General features: G+C 38.8%; 2 protein-coding genes and 1 long non-coding RNA gene across 3 annotated transcripts; 1 reads left to right on the top strand and 2 right to left on the bottom strand.

Moving 5' to 3' along the window:
- LOC108662592 lies at positions 3,499-4,503 on the top strand. Its single transcript, XR_001928505.1, has 2 exons — positions 3,499-3,788; positions 4,118-4,503. It is a non-coding gene; the product is annotated as an uncharacterized LOC108662592 (long non-coding RNA).
- On the bottom strand, positions 9,335-11,035 carry LOC18596805 (ethylene-responsive transcription factor 12). The gene has a single exon (XM_018123277.1). It carries the CDS (start codon positions 10,753-10,755, stop codon positions 10,237-10,239), a length of 519 nt encoding a protein of 172 aa, XP_017978766.1. The 5' UTR covers positions 10,756-11,035; the 3' UTR covers positions 9,335-10,236.
- LOC18596806 (putative leucine-rich repeat receptor-like serine/threonine-protein kinase At2g14440) lies at positions 12,195-18,240 on the bottom strand. The gene is made up of 9 exons (XM_007025500.2): positions 17,968-18,240; positions 16,056-17,111; positions 15,757-15,904; positions 14,814-14,885; positions 14,468-14,539; positions 13,765-13,836; positions 13,611-13,688; positions 13,254-13,435; positions 12,195-12,967 (listed from the first exon to the last, which is right to left on the bottom strand). Exons 1-9 carry the CDS (start codon positions 18,035-18,037, stop codon positions 12,846-12,848), a joined length of 1,872 nt encoding a protein of 623 aa, XP_007025562.1. The 5' UTR covers positions 18,038-18,240; the 3' UTR covers positions 12,195-12,845.

A 19,199-nucleotide genomic window follows, 5' to 3' on the forward strand; every position in this document is an offset into this window, starting at 1 on the left:
AATTTTAACGTAGGACTGTAATCCTGGCCGGAACCTGAAAAACTGTTCCGGCGAATCTTCCTTACACGGACAATGCAGGAGATTGTATTTTACTTATAGAGATAAAATAAAAAAATTTGAACCGCCTCATATTGGCTGCCACGTGTTTTCGTCGTGTTTACGGGAAACTAATATAGTTTAAGATTTGGAAAAGGTGGGACAAGTATAACTTACTACTTCCCAGCTACCTGCAAATATGATGAGGCGATTTTTCTTATTATTTTTTGTAATTTTCTTTTTATGTGTAATTTTTGCTCTGGGTGGGTGGCCTCGTTCTGATTCAGTTGGTTACTGAAATTGATTTAATGCCAACTTTCTTAATTTGCAAACCACTATCCTTCCATTTTTGAGAAATCAAACAATGGGTTTTGGGAATTTCCTTTTTAGGACTTTTGAAAGGAATACATTAACCAATTTTCCAACTATAGATTCACAAAATTATGCTCTACAAAAGGAAAAATAAAAAAAAAAGGATTTTAACAATACAATCTAATCATGGATAAATAAAGCAAGCAAGAACCGTTTTTCGTTTTTGTGAATTGGAATGCATGAAATAGTTATGAACATAAGATTTGTTGAGAGTTCAAGATTCAGTGTAAGGAAAAACCGACTGGTTCATCAATTATTGATACTGCAACTATTTATATCTATGCTTTAACAATTCAGAAGTTCAGAATTTAATTATAAGATCTGTTCCTGATCTCTTGGTTTTGCTTTATTCTTTTGGTAACTTTCTCTATTTAGATATGGAAGGGGAAATATAGGTTTTGAGCACTAAATTGACTTGTACGGTATACGTGGCGAAATCTTATGGATCGATTGCTCTTTTTTACGAACGTGGTATTGGAGGGGCGGGAGATATGATATGCTAGATGAAAAACAGTGGCAGCCAAATAGACCCTGGCAAAGGGGGCAAAGATGTAAATAAGGGAGCGCGGAGCGGGTAAAAGGAAAAGAAAATGAAGATGCCAGTGATAGGAGGGAGAGCGGGGGAAAAACAAGCGGCGCGTGAGAGGGATTAAAGAGCGGGTTTCTAGGTAGGAGACCGAAAGGTAATTCCATGTTGACTGGGTACTTCTCGAGATTCGTGTCTGAACTGCACGTGTTATACGGCCGTCCGATCCTTGCGTGTGTTTGTGTCTTCCATTTTCAAATCTAATCATTATCGTAATTGTTCTCTTTTTTTTCTCTCTCTCTCTCTCTCTCGTAACTTATTTGTTCCTTTTTTAAAATAATTATTTACACGAAAAAGGAGGAGAAGGAGACAAGACCGGGCCCCACGTGGAAGCTGGCGCTGGAAGTGGAAGTGGGGATGCGCGGCTGCCGCTTTTGGTGGGCCCCGGTCTTTGGTCGTCGATATCTATGCTCAAAGATTTCTCTTTCCTCACTCAACCTTTTTCTTAGAAATATAAAAAAAAATTCAATTAAATCATTAACCTATTAACTTTTTATTTTCATTATCCTATTATAATTCAACTCCTATTTTTTTAACATTCTTTCTGCCGAATACCGGCTGAACCCAATGTTCCTCCCCCCGAGTGTTTACCTCCCCCAGGTAATGGTAAAAAGATACACATTAAAACTAATGTTAATCAATTACAATTTGCCTATTTTAAAAAGGGTCATGCATGCCATCAGTCATAAATCTGCCATGTCATAGACAGTAGTTCAGTATTTATGGGTCGGGCATTAAGTCATTTATTTGCATGTTGACCCTGAAAATGAAAATTTAAAAATTAAAAAAAAGGAGATGCGGATCTGGACCTTATGGGATGCCATGCATGAGGAACAACATGCCATGATAAGAAAGGGACCATCGGTTCAAATATTATTTTAATAATTTTAAAAAAATGAGATGATGGAAATTAAAAAAAAAAAAAGCAAGGAGAGAGAGAGAGAGTACGGCGCAGAGAAGCCGCGAGGAAAGGTGACGTGTCGGATTAGGACAGACAGTTACGCCGGCGGGTCGGCGTGATTGCGTTAAAGCTGTTGTTTTGTGGGACCCAGTTTTTTTATTTTTATTTCTTTATCTCTCTCTCCATTCCACCGCCATGATTCGGATGGAGAAGGCTGATGCCTCGTGATGCGCCACGTTTCTCGTTCGAGAGAAAGAGTATGTAAAATAATAATTTTATAAAAAAAAATAGTAATAAAAAAAGCTTAGAAAAAGCAACCGCCAAAATAATAACAAGGGTGGGACGAAAATGATAGTAATAAAAAAGGGTTAGGTAGAAGGGTGCGGGGCGGCTGCTGTATTTTTTGCCTTACCCATGCCTTTTTAAGTGGACTTTTGTTGCCTCATGAGGTGACACCTTCTTCTCTATCTCTCTCTCATTTTAGTGCTTCTTTTTTTTTCTTCTTTATTTCCAGAATTCTCTGTCACAAGGCGGCAGGCATCTCCAGGTCTTCCTTCTTCTCATGGGCTAAGCTACGTCGTTTCCTGCCATATATTCACTCGTTGTCATTCTTGGCTTTGTCTACCCTAATTGTTGTTTGGTGGCAATTACCATATAAAATCTTTAACCTTTTTTTTTTATTTTAATAAAGGAATTGATATTTGTACGCTTCATATTCTATCTTTTATGTATGTGTCACATCTAGGATTAGAAGCCTAAGCTCTATGACCCAAAAAAGAAAAAAAATAATAGCATTGGAATTTAACTCAAACTTATATCTTATTGTAAGAGAGAAAGAGATAAGCATATAGAAGGGATTATTGGATGAAAATTTTTAGTTTGAATTGTACTATCAAATGAAATGATGTTTCATCCTTCCTTCTACCTCTTTTTTTCCTGTTGTCTTACCTAACAAAAGACGTCCTAAACCTATCAAAAATACCATAAAACAAAAAAGCAAGCTAACATTAAAAAGCATGAGCCGAAACATGAGTGAATCAAAGAAATTTAGAGGCTTTGTTGGGTATATAAAATAATTGCGATTGGATGTGAGTCAGCTTGTTTTAAAGTAGTAGTACTAGTAGTTTCAAACAGGTTAATAATGGGTTCGTGTGGGGGGTGAAATGTTTGAAAGCAAAGGTATGAATGAAGCTGTCAAAGCCATCCGCCCAATTTGCCATCAGGATAATGTTAAAGCCGTCAGACACGGGTGTGTGGATAGAATCTGACAGCGTCACACGTGACTAGAAGATACCTAACATATGTTTTCATGTTGCTTGTCCTCTCTCTCTCTTTAAGTTTATCTGTACTTTTAATACTGGTTAAGTAATGCTTTTGTAATCTTGCTGGAGTAACCTTCTCCCTCCCAATTCCAAACAGTCTCTGGCCCTTTAGAATATTCGTTTATTGGAAGTATATTTGAGATGTCAATGTCTTCTTCTTCATAAAAAAATTAATGAAAATTTTAATATAAAATTAAATCAAATTCGTAATTGAAAAATATTCTTGTACCGTTTAGACAATATCTTGTTGGCATATATCCTTTTGAAGCGACATTTGGATGGAAACATGGAAGGTCTGTGATAGAGCACATATGGAAGGAAACATACTTTGGGATAAGGCTAAAATTTCAATCCCCCATAGCTTTTGCCTTCAAAAACTGATCATAAGAAGGCCAAACTTTGAAGTCTGTAGACGTAAGTCGCCAAGTATGTTGGGCGGTCATGTCCCCCACTACTTCCCCAATGGGTCGTGAACTAGTTGGTGCCTTTTCCATGATACCATCCAACTACAGCACTGTGTTGTTCCAAAACAGTCAATTTGTCCATCATTCATCGCCATGGAATTTATTAGGTAGCCCGAAGCTTGAGCCACCATATTTTTCTATGATTTCCGTCTTATCTTTACATTTTCAGTAGGAAATTTCCAGGCGTGACAATTATGACTTTTAATTATATGATCAAGGCGTCAAGCTACCCCGATACATGTATATGTAGTTGCTTAGATTTTGCTTTTATAGCTGATTTCAGTGATGACGGTTGACAAACAAGGCATTTCCCATAATAGATAGGCTCAATTTGTTTCATTCTTTTTGTTGTTATCGGGACTTTCCAGTAACCGATTAGTTGAAATGCCAAGGCCAAGCAGCCTGATTGTTGTTGTTTACTGATTGTTGTTATAAGGTGTAAAGCAAGGTCTTTGTAGCTACTTTTCACCTTCGGGTCGGGTGGTGGGGGCTTAAGGAGAACAAACGAGAGTCGGTGAGAAGGGCTTTTCTGGTGGAATTTGGAGGCAGCAGGCCTTTTTACAGGCGCAGTTTAGACTAAACCTGCATTAGTCTAGTCGGTGATATTCTCTCTCGGGTACCCCTTATAGGGTGGGAAATAGAATTTCATATCATATGGTTGTGAAAAAGGGTTGTGACTTTGTTGATTATATAGCATGCTACTAGTGGTCGAGTTTGAAATTAGGGTTGCACATGCAATCATCGATTCCAGATGATTGACAACACTGTGTAAATTTGTTCAAGAATATCTCCACTTCTGGCAAATGATGATTTGCATATCTACGAAAGAGTTACACTGTTTTGTCTTTTTTCCTCAAAATATGTTATTTTCCAGGTATGGGGGCTCTTTGCAATGGACCTGTAGTGGCCGGCATTGGCTTGTTTCTTGTTATTATTCCTGTAAATGTTTTGGATGCTCAATTTATGCCATCATATTGAAATTAAATGTTTCCAAACAAGGCACAAGAGTTTCTTTCCTTCTTTTCTCGTGGGTCCATGGAGTTTTTATAGGGGCAATCATCGTTTTGGTTCTGTCCCGTGATCAATGAATTGTCTATCAAAGAAGGCATTGACCATTCTTCTCCACTATTTACTTGTTTCAACAAAGCGTCCTTTGGACGAATTGAAGCTTACTTGATTAAAAAGTTTGATAATCACAAACGCTTTTGTGCAGTCCGAAAGTAGACAACGAGAAGACGAAATCATGGGTATAGTATGAGTGATTACTTCAAACTTTCATTGGTCTACACTTTCCTTCCCCTTCTCCATTGCTCTTTTCTTTTCTTTTCCTTTCTTTCCCTTTCCTGCCTTCTTTTTCAAACTAACAATTGAAGCATTTCACTTTAGTCCATACACTTAAAACTTTTTCTTCCCACCTTTTCCACGCCCTTCTTCTTTTCCGTAGGTTGCCAGTTTTTCATTTCCTTTCATCATACTCATACTGTGTCGCTTAAAGAAAGATGGCAAAGAAAATAAAGTTCTTTCTATAAAGATTACTCTGCACTGCAAACAAGCATTAGGAACCAGGGATGGAACCATGGCCCTGGGACTGGGAGCATGAGTCGCTGGGCCAAAGCCCGGGGCTTAGCAAACGACCGAACTGAACCAACATAGGAAATGGTTGAGCGCGCTGCTAATCATCTCGATGATCAGTTTTCAGCATTAATAATTACCTCATTGTTTCAGGTTGCTGCAGGGTTTTAGTTGAACGACTGTTCCTAGTATAACAAAGGGCTCCTCAAAGCCTCCAAATCAGGACATGTGTTAAATGTTTGAACCAGACGAATTAAAGAATCCCAACCCCATGAATTTTATGCATAATTCAAATATAATTACCCTTTGGGTTTTGAATAAATGAATGTTGTAAGACAGGGTCGTGAGTTTTGGACCACATTACTGTTCCTTTCCCGTACAGCACCAAGTGGGCACAGGCTTTTCTTTCAAAAACAAAAGGCAAATAGGGTCAAAATTGAGCCGTCAACAAAATCGTCCGCCCTCAAAAAAACAAAAAAAGGGAGGTTATTACAAAGATATAGAAAAATATACATAATATCTTTGGGGACCATTCTGTTCATTATCATGGGTCCCTCTTTATCCTCCATGTTCTGGAGATGCATGGAATGATTGTTTGTTCATATTTTAGTTTTTTTTACTAAAAAAAATTTGTAAAGAGATTCCTTTGATAAGTTTCACATTGGGCCCCACGGAATGAGCGGACAGGATTTAGCCACCGTCCAATGGGGTTGCCTTTCCCCACCTTGTCATGCGATTTAATGACGTGCGGCTCTGTTACACGTGGTGCACCACAATATTTCAGATTTTTGGCCCATTGTTTTTAGAATCAAAACCACTGTCTGAGGCAGCGTTTACACATTAACTTTCTTTCTCGTTGCAGAATGTAAAGCCTTTTCTGATTCTTGTTTTAATTTATAGTAGAAAAGGAAGACCAAGCCAGAGAGCCAATCGTCATGTATCATCATCCATGATGATGATGATGCTAACATCGATCTCGCACACCCATGCATGATGGGCCATTTCCATGCCTGCCAGGTAATTTATACGTGGGAACCCGCAAACCAGAAAGGACAACAACACACACCAGAATTAACGGCGCCGTTAATAATCATGCGAAACACGAGGAATGGAAACCGTTCGTGTGAACTCTAAAACGACGTCGAACCGCCGCCGCCGTCACCGACAGGATCACGGAGTTCTCTGTACGATAAAAGGGTGGGGGGGGTGGGGGCAAAAAAAAGAAACAAACAACGATAAAAGGATGCATTTATTACAGCTATTTTTCTATTTTCTTCTTTTTAGAAAAATGGGGTTTTAGATGTGTTAGTTTGTGTGGCTGGCAGGTTTAGAGTGCCGTGACGCCTTGGCTGCCGACAGATTCCTTGGCGAGGAGGGGGCCACCACGTTGTGAGGATGCCACGTGACCTTTGACACGGTGTGGGTTCCACTTAAAAAATGTTGTAAGAGAAGAGAGAGAGAAGGAGAGGTGGGGACCACGTGAAGAAAGGGAGTGTTTTGAAATGACGGCCGGCTGGGTGCAAGAGCAGCAGCAGCAGCAGCAGTGATGATGGCGATGAAGCTTACTGAGTGCTGACGCTGGTATTAGGTGAAGTGTAAGAGATATAGAGAGAGAACGAGAAAAAGAATCACGGAAAGTTTGCGTGTTGGGCTGTTTTTATGTCTAGTAATAAATATAAAAATATATTTAAAAAATGAACACAAGGGTTAGGTGCAGGGCATCTATTTTTCCTGACAAATTTGCCTTTCACGCCCTTCATGTTCTTTAGCCAATTCAAAATGAGGGCTCTTCATTTCCTTTGAAAGAGGAAAAAGGGCGAAGCTTTCTTTCTGAGTATAAAAAAAAAACATACCCATTACCCAATTACTAAAATCGATCCAAAATGACAAAAAGGGAAATTGGAAAGCAAAAAGGTTTTTCTTTTTCCTTTGGCTGAGTAAATAATGTTGCAAAATAAATTTTTATTTAATCTTTTTTCATACTTGAATGCGTATGACTTCATATAAAAACGACAACGAAATTGGAATGAGGGGCACCCAGAATTCTGTTTGACAATTACGCCATGTATTTGTCATTGATTCTTGATTAAGTACGCAAACAATGCCACCGGCCAACCAAATGGCCCCCCAACAAGAAAAACGTTGACCACCACCACCGCCACCACGTTCTATCCTCGCACCCACTAAGCTTCGTCTTTCATTTTCAGCTCCCCCTCCTCTCTCTCTCTTAACCTTCTGTCTTTTAATATAATCTTGCAATAAATTTAATTAATTAATTATATTTTATCGATGATATTTAATTTATTGATAATGTGTTCATCAAGATATAAATTTGATTAATAAAGTTAAAGAAAAGAAAAGGAGACAATACAAAATGTGGCGAAGCTTTCACCATGTTGTAGTCCTTTAATCTTTCACTTTATAGCGACCACCTAGAACCATAGCCTCTGGTTTTTTTATAATTGCGCCACAAAACAAATGGTTGCAAGAGTGAGATACTGACCGGGTCTTTGCCAAATACGAATACTGATAAAAGAAAAAAGGGATAAGAAAAGACATGTTGGCATAGGTTGTCTTTCATTTGCTCTCCAAATCGCTTGGTGACTTGATTCGTCCTTTAAACATTTGCGGGGTTATATATGGCTGCTCTAAGACAACCCAAGTGCAATACTAGATCTGTATTTGATTCCTTGTCGAATGATCTAAAGATCAAAGTGATAGGTATGGTTATTATTCTATGGCAATGATGCATGTATTTGGGTTAAGACTTAGCTCGACGTACAATGATTGCATGATGGATAAAGAAATGTTTTGGCACGTTTGCGTATTGGAAACTAGGGTGAAGAAATTTTGGTGGGTTTGGATTATTATTTTAATATTTGAAATGGGTTTCTCGTGGTGCTGTTGTTGAAGATAGATAATGATTAGTGTACAAAAAGTAAGTCATGTTAACATTGCATTGAAGGGAAACTTCTTTGTTGGGGTTGATTATATGCATGAACCTTAGATCAATACATTTTACAATGAAATTCTCATGATTAAAGAAAATTATTATTGTCGTCTTCTAGTTGAAGAAGTGAAAGTCATGAATCATGCAAACCGTAGTCAAAATGTAACACACTAGAAATTACAAGGAAAGAAACTTTGCTGTGGGTTTGATTATAGAATTATAGAATGAAGTAAACATGCGTTATAAAAAGTTTGGAGAAAGTACTGGTCAAGTTTTGAAAAAAAGGGAAGGGTGGGTGCCGCCATTCATTGTGTGTTTTTTCCCTTGGAATGTGCCGAACCCTATCCTCCAAGGTCGTCCCATCTAAGCTAACCCCTAGGCCGCCTCCCTAAAATCACATTTATGTTTTGCCCGCCCTCCCACCCGTTTGGTCAATGGAGGCACCAACATAGTGAAAGCAGAAGGACATGATTGGCTTGACTCCTACTTAACCTATGCACCTGTGCAAATTACTTGCTTTGCCTTTGTTGTTGGCACAAAGTTCCCCACATCATCCCTTAGCCCGATTTGATTTAACAACATCACTTCTTCCATTTTGTCAGTACATTGACATAATGACCGAGTCAGCCCTTGAACCCGATTTGGGTTTTGCTTCTACATTTTTCTTTAGTTGTTGAGTTGATTCCTCACTCGCTCAAAATCAACACTGCTTATCCTTTCTTCCAAACCACGAGTAACAGCCGAGCTTAGTGGAACCCTGGCTTAAATTTCGTCAAATATTTGGACCAACCCTTTTTTTTTTATGTAAGACTACATGCTAAGACAATAGTCTAATATACATTTCAATGTGTAGTTTAAAGATCACTCTCAAGAAAAGCCAATCATGAGACACCAATTGCATACTTTTCATCATACATTGACAGTGTATTTATATATTTTTTATACTCAAAAGTCTAATCAAAACCTTATTCCATAGTACAAAATTAATGGATACATTTCCGTAATTAGTAGGGTTTTGAGGCTTATTATAGTCAGCAAGCCAAAAGGATATAAAATGGACCACAAACATATTCCGAGAAAACGGAGTGTTCTAAACAAGAAAAGAGCGACAGCGACAGAAAAGCCGGCACATGACCAACGCCACCACCCATTTTTCCTTAACCAGATAAAAACGACGTCCCTCAAAGTAATGCAGAGACGTCCCTCAAAGTAATACAGAGACGTTATCCATCTTCAACACAATTTTATTTTTTTATACTTTAAAAAAGAGAAATATCACACCAACATTAAACTGAGTTATGAGGTACTGTTGGGAGACCCTAGAGAAATCACACGCGCTTGAACAGGCGAGTTGGTCTATGCTGTAGGCTGCTGAATTGATCAGAACCAGATCTCTGGACTAGCAAACTAAAAAAGAATTGCAAAACGCACACGCTTGCTTCGCGTTTTTCCATGTTAAAACAACAAAAGCCCCACTTTAACACTAGTCCAGTCCCCGGCTCCAGTTGATGAGAACCCCACTCTCATCCCATCGGCGCGTGCTTCAACATAGAGGTGTATATCAATATATATATATATTCACCTAATATTCCTTATAGCAAGAGGATGTATGGTTCTTGGGAGGCAAATCAGAATCCATATTTTTGCCCGTCTGATCAAGTACCCAATGCCGTCGAATCAACGATGGATATAGTTTTAAATTGATGAAGAAATTTTATGCATGAAGAAAAATAAAATAAATGAAAAGAAAAAAAGAGCTGAGAAGTGTTTCATAGAAATTAAGAAAAACATTATATGTACACAAAGGTTCTTCACTTTTTGAATGGTCTGATGATTCTTCTTGTTGCTTAATCCCCTCTCAAAATAGAGAAATAAAGAAAGAAATGGTAGTAAAGATACCTAAGCGAAAAAGGGCCATTAAAGGGGATCAACATAAAGGGAGTTAAGTTAAAAGGAAAAAAAAATAAAGGAAGCCGTAAAATGCCTACAGAAACCTCATTCACAGTGGGAAAGCTTAGAGCTTTTTCTGGTTTTCACAGCCACAAAGGAGGTGGTTCATTCAAATCTATAGGCAACCCACGTCGAACCATCCCAAAAAACGACGCTGTGGATCCATTTTCCGGCACCGGAGGACCATTCGAGACGGCGACAACATTGGGCTTAGTTGACGATGATGAGTCAGCGTCGAACTTCATTTCTTTGAGAACCCCGGTGGTGAGGAACTCACCCAGGGCTAAGCGGTGATGGTGATGAGCTGAAGCTGAAGCCCAACGATGATGACGGTGATGATGGGGATGGTGGGGATTATCAGAGGGAAGATTGAGATCGAGAGAAAGGCCAGCAGCGGAAGCTGGGGCGGGGAAGTTTGTTTTAGCTTTGGCTCCACGGAGAGACCTAGCAGCTCCATCGTAAGCAAGTGCAGCTTCTTCTGGTGTGTCAAATGTACCCAACCAGACCCTTGTTTTTTTCCATGGATCACGTATTTCAGCCGCGTATCTTCCCCATGGCCTCTTCCTCACTCCCCTGTAGTGCCCTTCTCTGGAAGACGCCATGAAGTGAGCCAAAAAAATATAACACAAACCAAAGATTGGAACAGAGAAGAATAAAAAAGAAAAGAAGATTTCAGCTTTTTGTTTGTGAGACAAAGGAAAAAGAAAAACTAAGCCCTAAAGCTCTAAAGAAGAAGAGGGAACTGATGAGAGGGCAGAGAGAGAGAGGGAAACTAGAGTGTGTTGTGAGTATAAAAGTTAGAGAGGGACCCACTACAGTCACCCGTAATCGTCGGCTGGACGGCACGAGAAGTTCTTGTTCTTGTTTATTTAACGCAATCGACAACCCTTTCCCTACCCTTGGATTCTCATCATATCTAAGGTTTTCCTTTGAACGTGATCCGACGGTTGTAATTTGTTATAGACATGAACGTGAAGACTTCCTTACATATACCTATAACACAAAGGAAACAATAGTGGGACCATGCTTTTAAAAATAAAAGAAATAAGCAAAAAAAATCAAGAGAGCCGCCGCCTGATTGGACGTGAGAGCAGAGGAGGCTGTCATGTGACTACACTCCGCGCCGGTGCTTACGTATGCCCTACTTCTTTTGTACGGCGCTGCTCAGCCGCGCCTGCCTCTAATATTCAGTAGAACAAATATAAAATAAAAAATGGGGCAAATGTATGATTAATAATGTATTATATAATATTAGAATATGGGTACTAGCAGAGTATCAGAGAGCAGGGGGGTGGCGTGTCGGGTAGTGAGTGGAAGATGGCAGCAGGACGGGGGGGGGGGGGGGGGGAGGGAGGACAGCAGACCCCACGTGGAAGGTACATAAGGAGGTGTCTGAGATGCAGGAGACAGGACCGAGTTGGGTTGGGGGGGACTGAGTGAGTTTAATTTTGGGGGGTGGCGTGTTTGACTCGGTTTTGAGGGCGTGGAGTCAGGCAAAACAAAAGTGGTCCAGATGTTGGGTTGGGTGAGGGGTCGAGAAACTGAGAAAGGAGGGGTAAAGTGGAAGCTGAGGAAACTGTACGGTGAGAAGGGTTGATGTGGGTGAATGACTGCAGGTAACTGACACATGGTAACGTGAAGGTATTTTCCTGGTTTTGTTTTCGGTTTTTTTTTTTTTTTTGCTTTTGACTGTCTTTTAGGTTGTTGCATCATGACACGTGTTGGACTTCGATGCATGTAGGGGGGGCACATTTCTTCAGTACAAAATGACAATAAATTACTGGGAGGATGGATTTTGGGTGAATTGGTGCAAAGCCCAACTGTGCACCCAGCTCAATTGAAATTTAGACGCATCCATCCCCAGTCCTATCCCACCCAAGCATAACGTCATTCCATACGGAATTTGACGTCAAAATTCAACTCCCTCAAAAAGTCAAAAACCGAAAATAAATTTATGTGCACGTCATTGAGATGTTGACAGTGTGTTCGGTCGACCAACATGCAGAACAAATTTCCTTCAACCACACAGCACAGTCAAACATCAAGTAAACCGCGACAACATTTCTGTGTAGATTTGTGGGACAAGAACATGGAAGGACCGGTTAAACCAGACCAGTTGCACATACACATTTGCTAACACTCTAAAAACAGACCGAGTCTCTTGAAAAAAGGAGAAAGAAAAACAAGAAATTTGAACATGTGAGAACCTATAAGAATGAATTCAAACGACTAAAATAAGCTTACACCTTTGAGTGTCCCCTGTTTCCTTTCTGCCATGACCTGATGAAGCCAGCAGACATCGGTTTCCTTTTGGAATTCACTATAGAGAAGGTTTGGGGTGGGGGAGGGGGGGACAAAGGCATTAGGTAAAACATATTAGGCTTTGTATATGCACTTGTTCTTCAATATGATACAACATTACTTTTTGCCAAAATTGATTGAAAAAGAATTTGAAGCAATGTACAAGATGGTTCACTTTGCTGCATTTAGTGTCAGTAGTGGGGTATCTAACCATTTAGGAGTGATTCTATAGGGCTTTTGCATCTTTTACCAGTCGAGATTTCCAACGGAAAGAATAGGCAGCATCATGAACTAAAGAAAGTGTGAGGGCCAAATCAACTAGGTTGGTTCGGCAATTCATGGACCTCAATAAATGAGAATCCAGCAACCCAAACAAGAAGCAGAGTATTAGTCATGATAGCAAGCTAGGTCCATTCTCAGCAGCAGTCCGAGCATGGCCATGATTATGATGTCTTGACATCTGGATATCATGCGATAATTGGGTCCTTGCTTTTGCATAGGGAGCACCTCTAGCTGCAAAAGAGAACAAACCATAAATATACAAGGAAAAGAAACCCAATAAATGTTGCTTGTGTGACAGTGTGTGTGTGTGTTTTTTCTGCTTTGCAAACTGTGATTTAACTTTTCATCCCATATTTGTGGTAAAAGGAGCAATTTTGCATGTGCTAATCACCAAAGGATGTCTCATGTTTAAACCAGTCCAAGGGATCTAATGCCAACAGTTTTAACATCCAAGCTAGTTATTAGGCCAAATCAAGTTGTTACATTTGTTATGAGATTTATCCTAATGGGTACTAACCTGCAATCTGTTGTGCTCGAAGAATATTCTGCCGCCTTTTCCACCAACACACTGAACAGATGACAAGAAGTAAGAAAGATAAAGATGCGCCAAATCCAATGCCAGCCTTTGCACCGGCAGAGAGGTGGGGTCCACATGTAGGTAGTCCAGGTATGCCACATAGACCAGCATTATCGGTAAAACTGCATGCAACTAGAGTAAGTATCTGGTATAGAACTTGCAACAACAGAAATGTACGTGCATGCTCTTGTTCTCATCTTATATAAGTATCTCTTTACTTATCATCACTACGTGGCAAGTTCATTCCTCATAGAGTTTACACTTCAGACCAACACTAATGAGATTCTGATAACATACTTGAAGCTAGCTCCATTCAAAAGCCTTCCTCCAAGTGCAGCTGGGACTCTTCCCGACAGAGAGTTGCCATTAAGATTTCTGCAAAATGACAACTTATATGAGACTCCTTTATATGCTCAGATTCCAGGGTTAAACAACCAGTTGAACATCTTACAGTTTGCGTAGTGCAGTCAACTGTCCTAGGCTTTCAGGAATTGAATCACTGAGGAAATTGTAGGAGAGATCCCTGCAATTTTTATTCAGACATCATATCAATAAGATGTATAAAGTTTATGGAAACATAAATGAATAGATTTGTGCTTTTCATAATCCTACATTAGACTTAAAATTCAACTTGTCCTTTGACAGAAGAACGTAAATATCTTGCATCCAAAGTTTAGCGTCCTTTCAAGCATGATGGCTATTGACAGAAGAATGTAACTAACAGATTCATCATTGATCTAGCAACATATTAGATTTGATGACTTATATCAAACCTAATGTCGCATGTTCATGCAGAAAATACTAACAAGGTTACATTCATTAAGTTCTACATTGTTTTAATCAATAGCACATCCACATTAAGTCCCAGATAACTTGGGAAATAAAAGTTCTAATGAATAAATGTTTTGGGTCCTTGCATAAACTCATCCCACCACTGTAGTGTTTTTGTCTTTAAAAATGAAAGGGAACGAACAACTTAATCAGAATCTATCATTCATGGAGAAAATAGACAAAAGTTGTCCTATATATGAAAGTGACATAGCAGGTCCTAACAGTTAAAAGTTATCTCATTTAAAGAGTCTTGTATGTGAAATGTAGGAGTTAATACCATCAAAAGTATCTTCAAGGAGAACAAGAAATAATGCTACACTTACAGTACTTCTAAGCTGGTGACTGTTCCAAGTGACGATGGAATGGCCCCATGAATTGTGTTTCCACTCAAGTTTCTGTAGAAGCCAAGTACACCATAAACCAGAGAAACATATATATGGCCCATAGGAGGTTCATCTATTGTAAAATTTAAAATAAGTTCAAAATTGGCAACAGTTTGTGAAAGCAAACAAGGGCAAATAATTTTTGACAATGCTACTATATTACAAAGGTCTATAACAACAGACTGACGAGGCAGAAACAGAAACCTGTCCTTAGACCATGATTCATGCACAAAATAACAAATAAAAGCAACTGCAATGAAAGTGATGGAGAACTATTTGTACTTACAGGCTCTGCAGGTGATGTAGCTTAGATATGTCATTAGGCAAGAAACCCCTTAGACCTTGGTTGTCAAGACCACTGATCATGCAGAAATCAAAAGGCAATTACTTATAATATACCAATAAAACTAATGAAGACTCTGTATTTTAAGCTTTGCATGAATCTCATCATAAGGTTGCAATTAAAACATTTATATTCTAGGAAACATTTGCTATATGTAGACACGTTCACCCATACTAGGAAACACTTTCCGGTGCATTTAGTCATTCATGCATCCACAGTATCTAGAAATTTAGGAGTTACAGATGATGCAGAAATGAATAAAGCGGAGAAAATTCAGGCTGAATGGATTAGGGAAAACCAAATGGAAAGAGTATAGTAGGGAAACTAGATCAAATGGAAGCAGCTTCAACTTACACTTTCTTCTAATATCTAAACAAGCAGTGGTGTTAATAAATACTAATGCAAGATATGAGAGACCTTTTAGGGATAAATGAAGTGGTTGTGATAGAAGGCAAAAGACTTCAACACGGTTGTTGGGTGTGTACGTGTGTCTGTGTTTGTGTATATCACACATGTTCTCAGTATTTATTTGAACAAGATACCAACAAGCTAGAATGATAGGTTAAAGCTTAAGAATGCAAACTCTACAGCATGATAGCAAAAAGCTGAAAAAAGTTTACATTAACAGCTTCCTTAAGGTGGATACTTGCATGCTCACTTGTTCTGTAGATTGTCTATGTTAGAATTCTCCTTTTTTTTTTTCATCGTTTTACTGAAAATTAAATATAAATAGGAGCTAGTATATCAAGAACAATTGAAGAGGCCATAGCATAGGCATCAGTTTCCTCCAAAAATATCATTATATGAACAGACGAAAATGGAAAAGACGAGACAATATGAAAACAATAATAAAACTCAAAGATAAGGCAAAAGATCAAGAACGTACAGGCCATCAATGAACCACTTGCTGCCAGATTTGTCAAAATGACAGTCTGCTCCACTCCATGGATGCTCCTTGGGAACACATGGGTCTCCATTCCACCCAAAACGATTAGGAAGCCCCAGTGCTTTCTTCAATGCCTGTAAAGCCCTAACTAGAATCAGGAATTATTAACAAGTTAGTAAGTTTCTACCACCTTCCAAAAAAGAACCTTGCTCATCAGCAGTGAAAAGAACAATTTCCAATACTGGGTCTTATCATATACAGCATAAACTGTCGGCAGAATTAATAGAATCAAGCATTACCTTCTTCTGGAGAAGTTTTGGACTCAGCAGCAATAACCTGAAAGACTTCAACGGCATTAAGGATAGCATGATTACCCGTTTTGGGGCGCAGAGTTATAGTCAGAGTCCTCCCACTAAGGGCAACAGTTGTGTTAAGCACAAGTGCAGTATAGCGGTCCCCACTCATGTCCACAACATCTATGTTTTCAAATACAGTGCCACCATTTATCAGCACATCAAATATCCTTTTCCCTGCACCACTGATTGAAGCATCAATCTCTGCAAAGTGTAACCATATTGAGTAGTTCTTATTGGGTTCCACATCAATTGTATAAGCCAAATCTGGCTGACTATCAGTACTAACAATTGCACTTTGGTAAAGGGCTTCTGGATAGAAGTTTGGTGCATCTGAAGCTTGTTTAATGCCACTTTCAGTTGATCTAGGTTCATCAGCATTTTGGCCAAAAGTCCTGATGGGTTGCCAAAATCTATCTCCACCCCAATGATCCCCACTGTAATCTTCATCAAATTTTGGCTTTGATGTGCCACAAGTCAATCTTGAAGTTGTTTTCAGGATTACACCTTTACCCCACTCTGGACCAAAATAGTATGCTCTATCATCAACTTGAAGAATTTCAATAGAAATAATTGCTGGATCTCCATGACCAGTGCTATGGAAGCAAATAGATACTGTGCCATCTAAAAGAAACACAAAGGCTTCAGCAAACACCTGGTCATCATGGCTAGTCCAACCTGATTTCAAAGAATGAATCAAGGTGCCTTCAACAGATACGTCAAATAGAGGCTCATTGTCAGAATCAGGCTGTGCAACTAATCCAAAGAAGACCCTAACAGAATAGTGTCCCTTTGGTACTCTCTTAATATTGTAGCAATTTTCTGGACCTTCAGATAGAGGGAAATAGCGAAGTGTTTTTAGCGGAGGAGTTACGAAACTTGGTCTTGTTGCATTGGCTGGAATTCCTCCTGTGTATGCAAAATCTTTGTACCAACGTGCATAGGTTGGAGGGGTTTGGACATTTTGACGAGCCCCACAGCTTATGCGCATAGCAAATGGTGCTGCAGTAAGAAAACATGACTAAGTTTTGTATCAAAAACCAACTAAATAAGAAGAAATTACAAGAAAAAAACATGAAAACCAAATACTCTCTTATTCACAAAATGTAAGCTACAATTCATTGCTGCAAAATAGGTAGTGCACATATGATAAGTTATTCCACCTGAAATCTCCACATTACTCTTTTTGTTTTCTTATTTCACAAGAAAAAGTTCGATTGCAATATAGTGTCATTTTACCAACATTCTGTAAGAGGCGATGACTCACAGCAGCATGTAGCAGACAAGCATACCTACAGAATCCACAACCAATCCATACCATTCCCCTGTTTGGCCATTGAAGAATTGTTTTCTTTCCTTTGCTTTGTTTAATTAATGTGTAGCTTAATTCCTTCATTACTTCCAGTCAAACGTCATACATAATATAAAAAACAATTAATTAAAATTTGCTCTCGATCATTTTCCTACATTTTCTCGCATTCAAAAAGGATCCAAACCGATCAACTACCTTCTTACTTTGATCCAGACACTTTTTAACTTGAAATTTCCACACACACAAAAAAAAAAAAATTCATATGTCCCGATTTCGTTACTGTTGAGTCAATCTTACAACTCATCGACATCAACGCTAAACCAAAAGTTCATAATTCAGAAACCAGCCAATGGACAGAAGAAAAAATGAACCATAAACTCAATTATAGAAATCAAGACTCGTTTATAAGGAGCTCAATCAAAATGCAAATAATCTAACTATTGAAAAATACCAAACCGCCTCTCTAAGCAACCAGAAAACCAATCCAAACAACAAAATTAAATCACAAATTAAAAAAAAAAGAGCAAAGCAGTAATGGAAGCTAACCAGGCCGAGCTGAAGATGAAGAAAGAGATAAAAAGAAAACGAGAAGCCATAAGAGAGTAAATCTCAGCATCTTTAGCTTAGCTTAAGCTTCGTTTTGCTTCCCCTTTGCTCTGCTTTTCTTTTTTTTTTCTTTTTCCTTCTTCCTCTATGGCCTCATTTCACATCCTCCCTATCTTTTTCTTTTTCTAGCTTTTAGGAGAGAGAGAGAGAGAGAGAGTGTGTGTGTGCCTGTGTTTTAGTATGTGCTGGGGACGTGCTTGCAGCAAAGCAGTTGAAAATTTTTAATTTTTTCCTCATTAAGTTGACTCGTGAAACAGATTAGGTGATATTAATATACCAGTGAGCTTGATCAATCGTAATGGACCTTTTAATCGGACGGCGCTAAAAGGCGATAGACATATTTTCAGTCTACGTCGGAATTGCTACGGTATTAATGGACGGTGAAGATTTAATAGGCGGGGCCCACTACACGTTACTGGTGGTGATGTAAGGGGAAGATTTGGGGGGGTGGGGGGTCGGGAGGAGATAGTTGCTATGTCCAATTACTTTTTCATTCTTTTTTTGCTATTTCCACGTAAGATATGCCTTTGTGGAGCAGACGACAAAAGCCACGTGACGAGGCGAAGAGTGCAATCGCTCAAAGGGAAAAATGGGAAAATTCGTTGGCTGATACATGAATTTACGTAAATAACCTTATAGGTTTATTTTTCGACTTCTGATCGGACGGTCGAAGCTGCTGGCCAGACAGAGTGGAGTAGTTTATTTTTCCAACTTTTTGACCTCTAAATATCCAGGCAAGAATTGGTGCGCAATCCGCGGAGTGTTCTGTGCCAAAGGTAAGCGTCAGGCAACTCAACTAAGAAGTCGGGTCAATTGCCACAATCTGGTTCTATCATTTTTTTTTTATGGAAAAAATAAATGAGGATTTCTTCCCCCCCCCCCATTATAAGCAATAGTTTGCTAGACTTCATTATTATAAATAAATGGTGTCTTCTGCATGGAAATTTGAAATTGTTTGCTGTTGAAATAATACGGTGACAATGGCATTGAATGCGTGTGTTAAATTTAAACCAACCAGTTCATTTAATGATGAACTTTGTTTGCATTTATGATATAATTGCTATTTTAATGGTAAATTAATTTTCCCTTTTTTAATATTTAAAAGTAATATATATATACACTCTAATACACTAACAAGATATATCTATTTATGCTTTTCTTTTAATTTTACA

Source organism: Theobroma cacao, chromosome 6 (genome assembly GCF_000208745.1).
Source record: "Theobroma cacao cultivar B97-61/B2 chromosome 6, Criollo_cocoa_genome_V2, whole genome shotgun sequence".
Lineage (NCBI taxonomy): Eukaryota > Viridiplantae > Streptophyta > Magnoliopsida > Malvales > Malvaceae > Theobroma > Theobroma cacao.

Bases quoted from the DNA above. Each gene is read 5' to 3' on its own strand.
- LOC18596806 (XM_007025500.2), bottom strand. From the start codon at position 18,037: ATGCTGAGATTTACTCTCTTATGGCTTCTCGTTTTCTTTTTATCTCTT. The intron at 13,436-13,610 runs GTATGTTATCAG...AGTTGCATGCAG, and splicing joins TTGAATGGAGCTAGCTTCAA to TTTTACCGATAATGCTGGTC. The intron at 12,968-13,253 runs GTTAGTACCCAT...TCTCTTTTGCAG, and splicing joins TCGAGCACAACAGATTGCAG to CTAGAGGTGCTCCCTATGCA.
- LOC18596805 (XM_018123277.1), bottom strand. From the start codon at position 10,755: ATGGCGTCTTCCAGAGAAGGGCACTACAGGGGAGTGAGGAAGAGGCCA.